The sequence below is a fragment of the Sorex fumeus genome, unplaced genomic scaffold (genome assembly GCF_029834395.1).
Source record: "Sorex fumeus unplaced genomic scaffold, SorFum_2.1 ptg000155l, whole genome shotgun sequence".
NCBI classification, from domain to species: domain Eukaryota; kingdom Metazoa; phylum Chordata; class Mammalia; order Eulipotyphla; family Soricidae; genus Sorex; species Sorex fumeus.
Window position 1 is genome coordinate 911,317 of NW_026606212.1, and position 15,150 is coordinate 926,466.

The window sequence follows — 15,150 nt, forward strand, 5'->3', positions numbered from 1 at the left end:
AAAATGTGAATTATTATTTTGTAACCAGGACCACAAAGAAAAAGAATTAAAATATGGACCCTTGAAATGAATGCTTTTTCTTGTTTTGAGTTGTTCCCTCAACTTCTTTGTCATAGTTGCTTTGTACAGAGAATTGTTCTAGTAGCCAGGATTGTATTGCCAAGGCCAGCTAAATGATTTTTTTATTACACCTCTCCTCCCCTAGTGGTTCGGGGGATGTATGCCAGGCCTTGTGCGTGTGGGCATGTGTCTTACCACTCGAGCTATTTCCCTGTCCCTGTCCTGGGAGATTTTAATGTGTTTGCTCATCAGAAGGGAGACATGTGAATTGGAAGAGTTGCTCAAAGCTCCTGTGAGAATACATGTGATGAGCGTAACCACCGTCCCTCTGTGCGCTCATCATGCTCCATGTGCTGCTTCAGATGTCCTATAGAGTGACGCTGTTCTTGCTGCATCCCTGGCCCTCCTGGCTGGACCCCATGCGAGCTACCAAGTCAGAGCTGGTCTCGCTGGTTCCAGACAGTGGCATAGTAGAAAGCACAGAGCCGGCACGCAGTAAAGATTTGGTTAAGTAGTTGGGAGATGGGAGTAGAGTGGAGGCCAAATCCTGCAGAGGCAGAAAATTATCTTTTCTACTGGGAGCAGGGATTGAGTCCCGTAGTAAAAACTAGCTGGCAGGGGGTAGGAAAAATGTATATTTCCTTAGTGATACCAGGGCTTCATACATGCAAAGCAATCACTCTGTCCCTGACTGTCAAGATCCAAAGGTAATTCTTTTTTCTTTTTGGGTCACACCTGGCGATGCACAGGGGTTACTCCTGGCTCTACACTCAGGAGTTACTCCTGGCGGTGCTCAGGGGACCGTATGGGACGCTGGGAGTCGAACCCGGGTCGGCCGCGTGCAAGGCAAACGTCCTACCCGCTGTGCTATCTCTCCAGCCCCCAAAAGTAATTTTTTAAGGTGACACATGTGCAATGTGTTTTTTTGAGAGTGGACATAGTGTGAGGAGCAGGACATTAAGGATTCCTTGCTTTGTTCATGTCTTTTTTGCAGATTGTGTTCAACAGCCTAGGAAAAATAAATTAAAAATGTTTATTTGGCCCAGGTATTTAGTGTAATAAGGTCTATCACAATTTGACTTATGAAAAGTTTCTATTTAAATAATATAAAAAGTATTTTAGAAAGAAAAAACAAATAGCACATATGCTCAAATGCAAATACACAGCATGTGCAGGTGAGATACTGTGTGCTGTGTAAAGAAGCAAAGCCAGGGATTAGACAGTCCCAGTGGAAACAAACCTTGAGCTGTTGCCAACAGAACAGTAAACTAAGGCAGCAGAGGGAGGCTTTGGGGGAGCAGAACCCCGGGGACGGGGATGGAGAATTATTGACACGGGTAGCAGTTGTAAAGCAAACAGACTGTTGGAAAAATAATTAATTTAAAAGAAATATTGAACCAATGATTAGATAGGCACCAAAAAATTATGTACGCCAGAATATTTAAAAAACAAATAATGGGCCAGAGAGATAGTATCGGAGTTAAGGTACTTGTTTTGCGATTGAACCCTGGTTCGGTTTCTGGCACCACATGTGGTTCCTGCTAGGAGTGATCGATCCCTGACCACGGAGGTAGGAGTAAGCTCTGAGAACCTGTGGATGTGGCCCCAAAACAAAACAGAATGTTTAAGCATTTTCATATAGTCTTGTAATTTATGTATTTTTTCAGAGTAACAGCAGCATTACAAAACATGTAATTTATTCACAAGAGTTTAGCCATTAAATCGTAGTAAGATCAGTGAGATATTTTCTGTGATTTTTTTTTTTTGTTTTGTGGCTGCACCAGGCAGTGCTCAGGGCGTCCTCCTGGCTCTGTATTCAGGAATCACTCCTGGCAGGCTTGGGGGACCATATGGGGTGCCGGGGATTGAACCGCAGGTGCCCTGACCATTATACTATTACTCCAGTCCCTTTCTCTGTGTTTTCAGTCAAAAACTTGATCATAGTGGTCATAGATTTAACTGGGGGGCTGGAGCAATAGTATAGCAGGGTATAGCAGGTAGGGTGTCTGCCTTGCATGCTCTTGATCTGGGTTTGATCCCCGGCATCCCATAAAGTCAGTTCCCTGAGCACCACCAGGAGTAATTTCTTTCTGGTTTTTTTTTTTTTTTTTGCTGGGGGCAGGGGCACACCCAGCAATGCTCAGGGGTTACTCCTGGCTCTGTGCTCAGGAATCACTCCTGGTGGTGCTTGGGGACCATATGGGATACCAGATGGAACCCAGGTCGCCCGTGTACAAGGCAAATACCCTCCCCACAGTGCTATCATTCTGCCCCCCCCCCCACCAGGAGTATTTTGAGTGCAGAACCAGGAATAACCCCTGAGCATCACCAGGTGTGATCCCCCCCCCCCAAAAAAAGCAAAAATACAAAAGCAAAACAAAAAAAAAGAATTAAACCAGAAGTGGAAAGGTAATTTAAAAACTACATAGAAACAGGACTACTGTCAAAGTCTAGGCTAAGATTTTAGGAGAATTTAAAACATGAGACTTTTAAAAAACAGCTCCGTTGAGGTGAAATTGATGTAATAAACTGCACACATTTGAAGCATAAAAACTTAATAATTTTTGATATTTTTATATACTGATGAAGCCATCACTGTTAACCAAGATACCGAATGTATCCACCTCTCCCAGAGGCTTCCTTGTGCCACCTCGGATAGGCTTCACCTCTCCACTTCTCTTCCTTTCTATCCCTGGGCAGCTATTGAGCTAGTATGTCATTATAGATTAGTGTATATTTTCTAGAACGTGATGTTTGTTTAAATATGAAAAATAGTTTGAAGACTTTTTAATTTTTCTTCTTTTTTTATGTAGGAGTACTGCTATTTATTCAGTCACTGATTAGCTGATTGAGTTGGTCATGAACACCTTTTTTTTCATTTTTTTATAATTTTATTTATTGAATCACTGTGAGGGCAGTTACAAAGCTTTTGGGTTTAAATCTCGGTCATACAATGAAACACTCGTACCTTCACCAGTGCCCATTCTCCACCACCAAAACCCCCAGTATACCCCCACCCCAAACCCGCCCCCAACCTGTGGGGCAGATGATTTCCACATTACTCTCTCTCTACTTGGATCACATTCAATATTTTGACACCAGACCCCCCCCATTATTATTTGGGATTTTACCCCATCACTCGTATCTGCTGAAAAGGCAACAGTAGACAACCACTTTTCCATTGCTGGTTAAGAATAACATATGACGTCACATGGCTGCAGTAGTGGCCATGCAATTTTGAAATTCCAAAATTTTAACACGTAAATCTAAAGGGATTTCTGCCAAAACATGCTGGGTTCCGAGATTTGTTCCTGAGTCTCTGGGATCATGGCCATTAAGCAGCTTGATCAGGAGCCAGAAAGGCCGTTCATGGGCGGCGACTCAGGGTCTTGTTGGGGTGGGGAGGAAAGGGCCGGCTCTACCCCCATCCCGTGAGGCCCTGTGTGTCTTGTCAGTGAGGACCCAAACCTGACTGTCCAGTGGCCACTGGAGGATGGTGGCCACCGAGCTGCCTGGGGGAGTAGGTGGAGAGACAACACCCTTTCCCTCCTGGGGTGACCCGGTGACAGTAACCTACTGCAGGGTCCAGACGCATTTCTGCCAAAAGCCACTGGGTTCCGAGATTTGTTTCTGAGTCACTTGGATCACGGTAGTTAAGCAGCTTGATCAGGAGCCAGAGAGGCCATTCATGGGTGATGACTTGGGATCTCATTGGGTGGGGAGGAAAGGACCAGCTCCACCCCCAACCCGTGAGGCCCCACGTGTCTCGTCACTGAGGGCCCAAACCTGACTGTCTAATTGCCACTGGAGGATGTCAGCCACCGAGTCGCCTAGTGGGAGTAGGTGGAGAGACAACACCCTTTCCCCCCTGGGTGGTCCAGCGACAGTAACCTACTGTGGGGTCCAGACACATTTCTGCCAAAAGCTGCTGGGTCCCGAGATTTGTTTCTGAGTCTCTGGGATCATGGCAGTTAAACAGCTTGATCAGAAGCTAGAGAGGCTGTTCGCGGGCTGCGACTTGGGGTCTCGTTGGGGTGGGAAGGAAAGGGCCAGCTCCACCCCCATCCTGTGAGGACCCAGCGTGTCTCGTCACTGTGGGCCCAAATATGACTGTCCAGTGGCCTCTGGAGGATGGCGGCCAGCAAGCCGCCAGGGTGAACAGGCCAAGGCACGAAAACCTATTCCCACCTGGGGTGGCCCAGTGCCAGTAACTACTGCAGGGACTGGATGCATTTCTGCCAAAAGCCGTTGGGTTTCGAGATTTGTTTCTGAGTCTCTGGGATCCTGACCATTAAATGGCATGATCAGGAGTCAGAAAGGCCATTCATGGGCAGTGACACAGGGTCTCATTGGGATGGGGAGGAAAGGGCCAACTCCACCCCCATCCCGTGAGGCCCCATATGTCTTGTCACTGTGGGCCCAAACCTGACTGTCCAGTGGCCTCTGGTGGATGACGGTCACCAAGCCGCCAAGGGGGAGCAGGCAGAGGGACAGAACCCTTTCCCCCCTAGAATGGCCCGGCGACAGTAACCTACTGTGGGGTCTGGACACATTTCTGTCAAAAGCCGCTGGGTTTTGCGATTTGTTTCTGAGTCTCTGGGATTATGGCCATTAAGCATCTTGATCAGAAGCCTCTGGCTGTTTGTGGGCAGTGACTCAGGATCTTTTTGAGGTGGGCAGGAAAAGGGCTGGCTCCACCCCCATCCCTTGAGGCTCCACATGTCTCATCATTGAGGGCCCAAACCTGACTGTCCAGTGGCCTCTGGAGGATGGTGGCTACCAGGCCGCCAGGGGGAATAGGCCAAGGCACGAAACCTATTCCCACCTGGGTTGGCCCAGCGCCCGTAATCTACAACAGGGACCGGATGCATTTCTGCCAAAAGCCGCTGGGTTTAGAGATTTGTTCCTGAGTCTCTGGGATCATGGTTGTTAAGCAGTTCAGGAACCAGAGAGGCCATGCCTCCAATTATATAGCTGAGCCAGAGGTGGTTTGTGGGTGTGTCTCCCACATACCTAACTTTTGGCCGTTTACTTTCTTGGTAAACTTTGCCCCAAGTTTTTGGGGTCTGGCCAAAGGCACAGCAGCAATTTTGGGGTATCTGGAAGTTTGAAGGTGCCATCAGGCTGCTGATGCACTCGCCTCACAGGTACAGATTGACCTGCTGGCAGCACCATACCCCCGACTTTTTAATTCTTAAAAGTATTTTGGATGGGCCTGGAGTGAAAGTACAGCGGGTAGGGTGCTTGCTTACCTTGCACGTGGCCAACCCAAGTTCAATTCCCGGCATCCCATATAGAACCGCCAGCACTGCCTGATTCCTGAGTGCACAGCCAGGGGTAACTCCTGAATGTTGCTGGGTGTGACCCAAACACCAAAAAAAAAAAAAAAATGGTATTTTGGGCTTTTATATTTTGCCTCTGATTACATGTTTAAGAACTTGAATATAGAAAAACTAGTCATCTAATAGCAAAAGAAGCCAACAGGAATGATTTTCTAAGTATTGCGTGAGTCATTCAACATTTTCTTCTTTCCTTTCCCCAACTCCTAAAAAAGGGAAAGTGGAGGACTGAATGGGAAACTCATGAATTTGCAGTAATAAATCTTTACGTGTTAATATATGGTTAACACAACAGAACTAAAAATAATCTTAAGGCTTTGGGCCAGATTTGTTATGCAATCTACGTACGTAGATTACTTAAGCCGGAAATTCAATGTTTTAAAAAGTTAAGCCAGAATTTGTAAATGTGTAATGGAAAGATCTGAAATAAACTTTTTAAAGCTCTCTAGGCTGGGAATTTATAACAAAACCATTATTCACCAAAAATTTGTGTGTGTATATTTTGCACTCGGCCAAAATAAGAAAACTATTAAACTGTAAAGTAGTGCTTCATAAAAAATACCAAAAATGGAAAAGCAAAAATGTTTAAGAAGGTAGGTAAGCTCTCTCTTTTGGATTTTAACTTACTGTCATTGTAAGTTTGAAGCTGACAACTTATAATTCCACTTATGAAGTATCAGGGTAGTTGAAAGTTGAGTTGAAAGTATTGTAAAAGAAAAAGAGTATGTGCTCATAGAAGAATGAACTTGACTTAGATTATGTTTGTGTTGTTATTTGGTGCATGGATTTTTTTTTTGCCTTTTGGGTCACACCTGGTGATGCACAGGGGTCACTCCTGGCTCTGCACTCAGGAATTACCCCTGGCGGTGCTCAAGGGACCATATGGGATGCTGGGAATCGAACACGGGCCGGCCGCGTGCAAGGCAGACACCCTACCTGTTGTACAATTGCTTCAGCCCCGGTCATGGATTTTTTAAAATAGTTAGAAGGCAAAATACCAGCACAACAATATATCTGTCTCTGCAAATGTTCTGAAATATAAAATAATTATATGGTAACTTAGAAAGATTATGCTACTTTTTCTATAATCCTTTACGTGTTTTCATGTAAATTTTTCTTAATTATCATACTAATATCAAAATATTTCAATAGCCAGTCTTTTACTGCACTATGTAAATAATGCATAAAATGTTTTCAACAGATGGCTTTCTCTCTAGATTTTCTATCCTAAAGTATATATCGATATGTCTACTCTCCTGCATATTCATTTATTTTGCTTTTTAAGGCTTAATGAAGAGACTAGAAGAGGAAATAAAGTTTAATTCATATATGGTAACAGAAAAATTTCCGAAGGAATTAGAAAATAAGAAAAAAGAATTGCAGTTTTTGCAGAAAGTGGTTTCAGAACCTGCTATGGGCCATTCTGATCTTCTGGAACTTGAGACTAAAGTAAGTGACCGTCAACTCATTCTTTTTTTTTTTTTTAATTGAATCACCATGAGATAGTTACAAGATTTCATGTTTGGGTTACAGTCATACAATGACCAAACACACATCCCTCCACCAGTGAACATTCCTTACCACCAATGTCCCTGGTATACCCCCGTTTTCCCACCCTCCCCTGCCTCCATGGCAGACAATATTCCCCATACTCTCTCTCTACTTTTGGGTGTTATGGTTTGCAAGAAAGACACTGAGAGGTTATCATGTTTGGTCCTTTATCTACTTTCAGCACACATCTCCCATCCCGACCGATTCCTCCCGACCGATTCCTCCAGCCATCATTTTCTTAGTGATCCCTTCTCTATTCCAGCTGCCTTCTCCCCTCCACTCAAGAGGCAGGCTTCCAGCTATGGAGCAATCTGTCTGTCCCGTGTATCTACTGTCCTTAGGTGTCAGCTTCATGTTGTATTGTTCTGTACTCCACAAATGAGTGCAGTCCTTCTATGTCTTTCAGTCAGCTCATTCTTACAGCTCGGTTTTGTCCCGTCCTATGAAATAGCTGCTTTCTATGGTGTCTTACTCTTTATCTTAACTTTTTCTGTGCTCAGGAGTTGACAACTCTTCCAATAAATTCATTATGACGATTTATAGCAGGCATGCTTAGAGACCTAGTGGGCTGAGGAGGAAATTCAGTAATTGGAAATCTAAAATAATGTATAGGTTTATGTGTTCATAATATAATCATTTATATGACAAAATTAGAGATATTTCTAAGAATATTAGAAGTTTCATATTTATTTTTTTTTTCTTTTTGTGTCACACCCGGCGATGCTCAAGGGTTAATCCTGGCTTTGCACTCAGGAATAACCCCTGGCCGTGCTCAGGGGATCATATGGGATGCTGGGAATTGAACCTGGGTTGGCTGCGTGAAAGGCAAATGCCCTACTTGCTGTGCTATTGCTCCAGCCCCAGAAGTTTCGTATTTAAAACTAATACATTATTAGCCTTTTTCACCAGTTTTGAAATTACTAAATTTTCTTGTAATATTCACTGAAACCTGGTATATCCCTGTATAACATTCTTGTCCCTTGGAATAAAACACTAATAAGGTATATTTTTAAATAATATTTAAATGCTGTGAGAATTTATTGAAAGGTTTTCACTTGCTTATCCTTTGAAATAATTAAGATGAGCCTAATTAAAATTCTATTTTTCTTATAGAAATTGGATGTCCATGTCAGATTTGGCTTATATTTAATGTCAAATTATTTTACAGAACTCTAGTCTAGTCTTTTTAAAGGACAAATATACTAAAAACCTTGTTCACTAAAAAAAATTGAGAGTATATGTTTCTGTTAGCTTTTACAGTTTTGCTATATTTTGGTGGGGCAGAGCAATAGCATAGCGGGTAGGGCATTTGCCTTGCACGCAGCCAACCCAGGTTCGATTCCTCCGCCCCTCTCGGAGAGCCCGGCAAGCTACCGAGAGTCTCTTGCCCGCACGGCAAAGCCTGGCAAGCTACCCGTGACGTATTCAATATGCCAAACACAGTAACAACAAGTCCCACGATGGAGACGTTACTGGACCTGCTCGAGCAAATCAATGAACAACAGGAGGACAGTGCTACACTGCTACAGTGCTTAATGTGTGGGATAAATTATGGTGACAGTAAAAATCTTTGGAATAGGAATGGCTTTTAGAAATGGTTTTTTTGCCATCCATATCGCCTCTCAGCTGAGTTCAGAAGTTCCTTGCACTAAATCCCTGTGGGTTGTTGTCCAGAATTTGCTTTGTCACTTGATCACTTGAAAGTCACAATATAGGTGAAGGGATAACTTTATTTTCTTTTTTCTCTTTGGATCACACCCAGTGATGCACAGGGGTTACTCTTGGCTCAGGCACTCAGGAATTACTCCTGATGGTGCTCAGGGGACCATATGGGATGCTGGGAATTGAACCTGGGCCGATCGCATGCAAGGCCCTACCCAACTGTGCTATCCTCCAGTCCCAGATAACTTCATATTTTTAGAAATCTTCCAAAAATAATATAAAGTATTTCATGTAGAATTCTTAGGAATAATTTAGACATGAACAGATAAATCCATAAAAGCAATTAAACCATGTAAATGTATGTCATGAATCACATCAATTGTGTCTAAAAGTAATCATAACTACCCAGTCATGATGTTAATGGAACTTTTCCATCAATTCACTGATGGTAATGTAGTAAATTTAGGGGCTGGAGCAATAGTACGGCAGGTAGGACACACGCCTGGCCCCACAGATGGATCATGAGGAGTGATTCCTGGACACTGAGCGAGGAGTCAGTCCTGAGCGCCTGAGCACTGCTGGGTGTGGCCTCCCAAAACCCCCCCAAAAAACCAAAACCCTGTAAATTTAAAACTCATTGTGACCGGTTGAGCTGTTCCTTAGTTTGTGTAATCATTTGGAGAGTTTTAACGTATATATTTTTAAACTTATATACTGTTTTAGATAAATGAAATAAACGCACAGATCAACCAACTTATCGAAAAGAAAATGATGAGAAATGAGCCAATCGAAGGCAAGCTCTCGCTGTACCGGCAACAGGTAAGACCACTGATTTGGCTTCACATTTGTTCCTGTAATCTTACTGGCTTTATCTTCATAAACACTACTGATGTGTTATTTGTAGTCCAAAGTGGAAAGGAAGTAAGGAATAAATGCTCTTCTGTCATTGCTAATCTTTAGATTATAATAGAGAATTTGTGGAAAAACAAAGTCCGACATTCTGATATATCAGGTTTAGTTTCCTTAATGTCTGCCAATGGGGCTGATAGCGATATTTACCTTTACATAAAAATTTATTTTTGTCCAGCAGTGCTTAGGACCTATTCCTGGCCCTGTGCTCAGGGATCGCTCTTGGCTGTAGTCAGGACATATGTGGTACTGAGACAGAACTGGGGTTGGCCACATGCAAGGCAAGAACCTTAACCCCTTGTACTGTCTCCTCAAATTTTTCATTTTTTTTTGTAAATGAAAGTTTTTACCTTAAAAGTAAACTTAAGGGGGCTGGAGTACAGTGGGTCAGATGCCTGCCTCACATGCAGCAGAACCTGGTTCAATCACCAGGACTCCATATGGTCCCCCAAGCCCACCAGGAGTAATTCTTGAGTGCAGAGCCAGAGGTTAGCCCTGACCAGACACAGATGGGTGTGCTCCCTCAAACAAAATAAAACAAAAACAAACAAAAGAAGGGTAAATTTAAGAGTTCTAAACTTTAAGGTTAAAATTGGAACGTTAAAGTTAAAATTTTTTTAGCCACAGAGGCCCAGAGGAATAGCTTAGTAGCTTCAGAGCCTCTCCGTTAAGTGTGAGGTCACAAGTGCCAAGAGTGGTCCTGGCTGCTTTGCTGTTAGTGACCGCCAGCACCACAAGCAGTTTCCAGCTATAGCCAGCTATGTGCGAATGCCAGGACTAAGGGGTGCCAGTTCCAGTAAGACTGATGCACAGATGCCAGAGCTAGCAAGTCTGACCTCTGTCAGGCACACATGTGAGCACCCCACTCCAGCCAGAGAACCCTCAGTCGCCTGACCACGTGACCTGACAAGCATGTGCACAGCTTCGCAACTAACGGAAGGCCCCCCTGGGTGCGCACCAAGGCCAGGATGTGAGCCCTCCCAGCCAGCTCCAGGGGGTCATAGACTTCAGCTGCTTCTCCCTGATGATTAGCAGCGTAGATGCTGAGTGAAATGAGTGCACGCTCTGTCGCAGCATCGGGGGCCCAAACAGCACGATTTCTAGGACCCTGCTCAGCACACTGTGGGGAGGGGACCAGGGACTGAACTCAAGTCCCCACGCCTGCGCAGCATTTGCCTCTTGCCTCTGAGCCGTTCCCCAGGTGCCCTAGCACATTGCTTCCAAAGATTGTCCATCTGTGTATGTATCAGTTCATTCCTTTTTATTATCAAATAATCTCCATTGTGCAGTTTTATCATACTTTGTTTTTTCCATTTATGGCTGGTGGGCATTTGGGTTATTTCTGCATTTTGGCTATTTTGAATAATGCTGCAATGAGCAGTCTTATTCTTTGTGTAGACATGTTTTCATTTTTCATGAACATATTCATAAAAGTGGAATTGCTAGTTTATATGCCAGTTCTGTGTTCACATTTTGAACAAATGCCAGATCGCTTTTCAAAGTGACTGTACCATTCCACATTCCCACCATCAGTGGGTGAAGAGTCAGTTTATTTTTCTGAGTTCTTCCTTCATATCTGTATCCACTTTTTGTATAGAATTTTTGGCTTTGGGGGCCTAGGTTTATAATCAAATAGCAACATTTTCTCCAGTTTGGCATTTTCCTTTTACTTTATATTGTGCTTTGCTGTAGGAACGTTCTGTATTTTTATGAAATTTATCAATTCTTTCATTCATGTTTTTATCCATATTTAGTGGGCTGGAGTGGTAGCACAGTGGGTAGGGCGTTTGCCTCGCATGCTGCTGACCCGGGTTCGATTCCTCCATCCCTCTCGGAGAGCCCAGCAAGCTACCAAAAGAGTATCTTGCCCGCACAGCAAAGCCTGGCAAGCTCCCTGTGACGTATTCGATATGCCAAACACAGTAACAACAATTCTTACAGTGGAGTCATCACTGGAGCCCACTTGAGCAAATCGATGAACAACGGGAGGACAGTGCTACAGCGCTACTCATATTTAATAATTTTTTTCCTCATAAAAGTTATAGGAACATTTACTCCTTTTTCTTTTGGTCATAAAGAATTTCTCTTTTGTGCTTTTATATCGCTGATGTATTTAGAATTTCTAGTGAATGATTTTTTATGGTATATATCTGTCCAGTTATCTAATTGTCTCAGTAACAGCAAAAAGTTAATTTTTCTGTGTGAATTTGAGATTTTATCTACATTTTATTATAAATTTAAAATTGCCATTGTATTTACTTCTGGATTTTCTTTTTTTTTAAATTTTTTCTTCTTATATTTATTTATTGAATCACTGTGAGAAAAGCTACAAAGCTTTCAGGTTTAAGTCTCGGTCATACAATGATCAAACACCTTTCCCTTCACCAGTACTCATTTTTCACAACCAAGAACCCCATATACCCCCCCTCCCACCCCTCTGCCTATGAGGCAGATGATTTCTACTTAACTCTTCTCTACATTGATTACAATTATTATTTCGACAAAATATGCACCATTATTTTTTAGAATTCCCCCCCCCAACAATCAGAATTGCTGAAAAGGCTTTGTGAAATGCTTTGTTTTCTATAGCTGGTATGAGAATCATATAATGTGGCGCGGCCGCTTTTGTGGCCTTGTGATTTTGGGTTTCTGCAAAGAGCCAGATCATTATGAGATTGTTTCTGTGTGTCTGGTGTTATGACTGTGACGGAGAGCCACTCGTGGGGGGCAACTCGTGACCTTGGTAAGGCGTGAAGGACAAGTAGGTACCGCCCCCCCTTCCCATGAGACTGCAGTTGCCCCGTCACCGCCGGTTCATACCTGGCTTTCCTATAAGCTCTGAGGCTGTGGCCACCTTGCTGCCGGGTAGAGGGGAGGGGGGGAGAGGCGGAAGGGAGCAACACCCTTTCCCTCCCGGGGAGGCATGAAGCCATAGTTTAACATATGGACCATTCACTTTTCTGCTGCAAGCTGCCGGGCTCTGGACTAAGTCCTTTTGCCTCTGAAGCCATGGCCGTGCCAGAGAGCCACTCGTGGGGGGCAACTCGTGACCTAGGTAGGGCATGAAGGACGTGCCGGTACCACCCCCCTTCCCATGAGACTGCAGTTGCCCAGCCACCGCCTGCTCATACCTGGCTGTCCAATAAGCTCTGAGGCGGTGGCCACCCTGCCGCCGCTGGTGGGGCGTGGAGGGGGAGAGGGAGGGGAAGGCCAAAGGGGGAAACACCCTTTCCCTCCCAGGGAGGCATGGTGCCATAGTTTAACGCATGGTCCATTCACTTTTCTGCTGCAAGCTGCCGGGTTCTGGATTAAGTCCTTTTGCATCTGGAGCCATGGCTGTGCCGGAGAACCGCTTGTGGGGGGCAGCTCGTGACCTCGGTAGGGCGTGAAGGACGAGCCAGTACCGTCCCCCTTCCCATGAGACTGCAGTTGCCCCGTCACCACCGGTTCATACCTGTCTTTCCTATAAGCTCTGAGGCGGCGGCCACTTTGTATGCGGTCCAGATGCATTTCTGCCAAAAGCCGCTGGGTTTCAAGATTTGTTTCTGAGTCTCCGATATCATGGCCATTAATCAGCTTGATAAGGAGCCAGAGAGGCTGTTTGTAGGCGGCGACTCGGGGTCTCGTTGGGATGGGGAGGAAAGGGCCGGTTCCACCCCCATCAGGTAAGGCCCCGCGTGTCTTGTCACTGCAGGCCCAAACCTGACTGTCCAGTGGCCTTTGGAGGATGGCGATCACCGGGCCACCAGGGGGAACAGGTCAAGGCACAAAGACCACCTGGAGTGGCCCAGCGCCAGTAACCTACTACTGGAACAGGACGCATTTCTGCCAAAAGCCTTTGGGTTCCGAGATTCGTTTCTCATGGCCGTTAAGCAGTTCAATCAGGAACCAGAGAGGCCATGCCTCCAATTATATAGCTGAGCCGGAGGTAGTGGTTTGTGGGTGTGTCTCCCACATACCTAACTTTTGGCCGTTTACTTTCTTGGTAAGCTTTGCCCATGTTTTTGGGGTCTGGCCAAAGACACAGCAGCAATTTGGGGGTATCTGAACGTCTGACGGTGCCATCAGGCTGCTGATGCACTCGCCCCACGGGTACAGATTGACCTGCTGGCGGCACCCTATCCCCTAGATTTTCTGTTGATCCATCAATCTTTGTGTTTATGTGCCATCATTAACTTTTAATTATGTAGACTTCATAATTAAGTTCTAATAATATCTAATAAAAGTAATCTTTTTACCCCTAATTGCTATACATCTCAGGGTTTTCCTTGCCATTTTTTGGATTTCTTCAAACAAACAAAAGACACCCATGATTTTTAAAAAAAATTTTATTAGTGAAACACCATGAAGTACAGTTGTAGACTTATAAATTTTGGTGCTTGGGTTTCAGTTATACAATGATCGAGTACCCATCCCTCCACCAGTGCCCGTTCTCCACCACCACTGATCCCAGTATCCCTCCCACCCCCCCATCCCCCCATCCCACCCTGCCTCTGTGGGAGGGCCTTCCCTTTTGTGCTCTCTCTCCTTTTGTCACCCATTATTTTTAATCACTAGAATTGCTTTATATTTATCTATCACTTCAGAACTTACATCTTTACAGTATTTGGTCTTCCTCTGTTCAGTTTTATTTTTGTGACTTGGAGGAACATTTGGTAGTTTTCTTCACAAAGTTTTGGATCCTGATCCGGAGAGATAATACAAAGGGCAGGGTGCTTGCTCACATGCGTCTTACCCAGGTTCGATCCCCAGTAACCTGTGTGGTTCCCCAAGTTTGCCAGGAGTGACACCTGAGTGCAGAGCCAGGAGGAAGCCCTGAACACCACTGAATATGGCCCCCTAAAACAAACCAAAAAACAGGTCTTGGGTCCATTCGTTAAATTCAGGCTTAGATATTTGATCTTACTTTTTGCTCCAATAAGTGAGGTTTTCCTTATTTTTCTTTCCCAGTTTGTCCTGGGATGCTGTTGGTTTGTTTGCTGTGACTTTCCCATAGATCATTTTGATGTGTTTTTCTTAGGTATATTATAATGTGCCATGAAAATATAAATTCTTTTCTTTTAAATCCTATGCTTCAGATTGTTGTCTCTGGTCCAATGTTATATACAACAGGAACCTAAGACTCAGTATTAAGCTCTAGAGGGTGAAATGGGGATTTTTATCTAGGGCCAGACTTCAGTGAGGGGTGATTTCTTGTTTCACTTTTAGAGTAGAAGACCAGTTTGAGCGAAGGTTTGAATTGATTTTGTCATGTTAAGAAGGTATACCATCAACTTCTATATAGTTCTAATGCAGTTATCATTCTCTCTCTCTCTCTCTCTCTCTCTCTCTCTCTCTCTCTCTCTGTCTCTCTCTCTCTCTGTCTCTCTCTGGCTGCGTTTTCTTTGTTTTTCCTTTTGGCTAGAATTCTGTACAGAGAAACATTTTTCATTACCTGTCTTTTCATTTCAAACAGGAAGGACAGCACCAATTTTAATGGGTTTGCACTGGAGAATTCTCCCTCTCCTGTCATCTTTGTTTAAAGAGAATACTTGTACGAGTTCACTTAAAAAGACAGTTTGACTAATGTTTTCCTTTAACTAATATAACCGTGGTTCATTTAAGGAAATCCCCTCAAAGTTGCTCTCTA

General features: G+C 44.1%; 1 protein-coding gene across 1 annotated transcript in view; it reads left to right on the forward strand.

Annotated features, from left to right (window-relative positions):
• The window catches only part of IFT81 (intraflagellar transport 81), a 65,683-nt gene that overhangs the window by 11,640 nt on the left and 38,893 nt on the right, over positions 1–15,150 (forward strand). The window contains exons 8-9 of the mRNA XM_056107153.1: positions 6,685–6,848; positions 9,336–9,431. Coding sequence (XP_055963128.1) covers positions 6,685–6,848; positions 9,336–9,431 — 260 coding nt within the window. The remainder of the gene's footprint in view (positions 1–6,684; positions 6,849–9,335; positions 9,432–15,150) is intronic.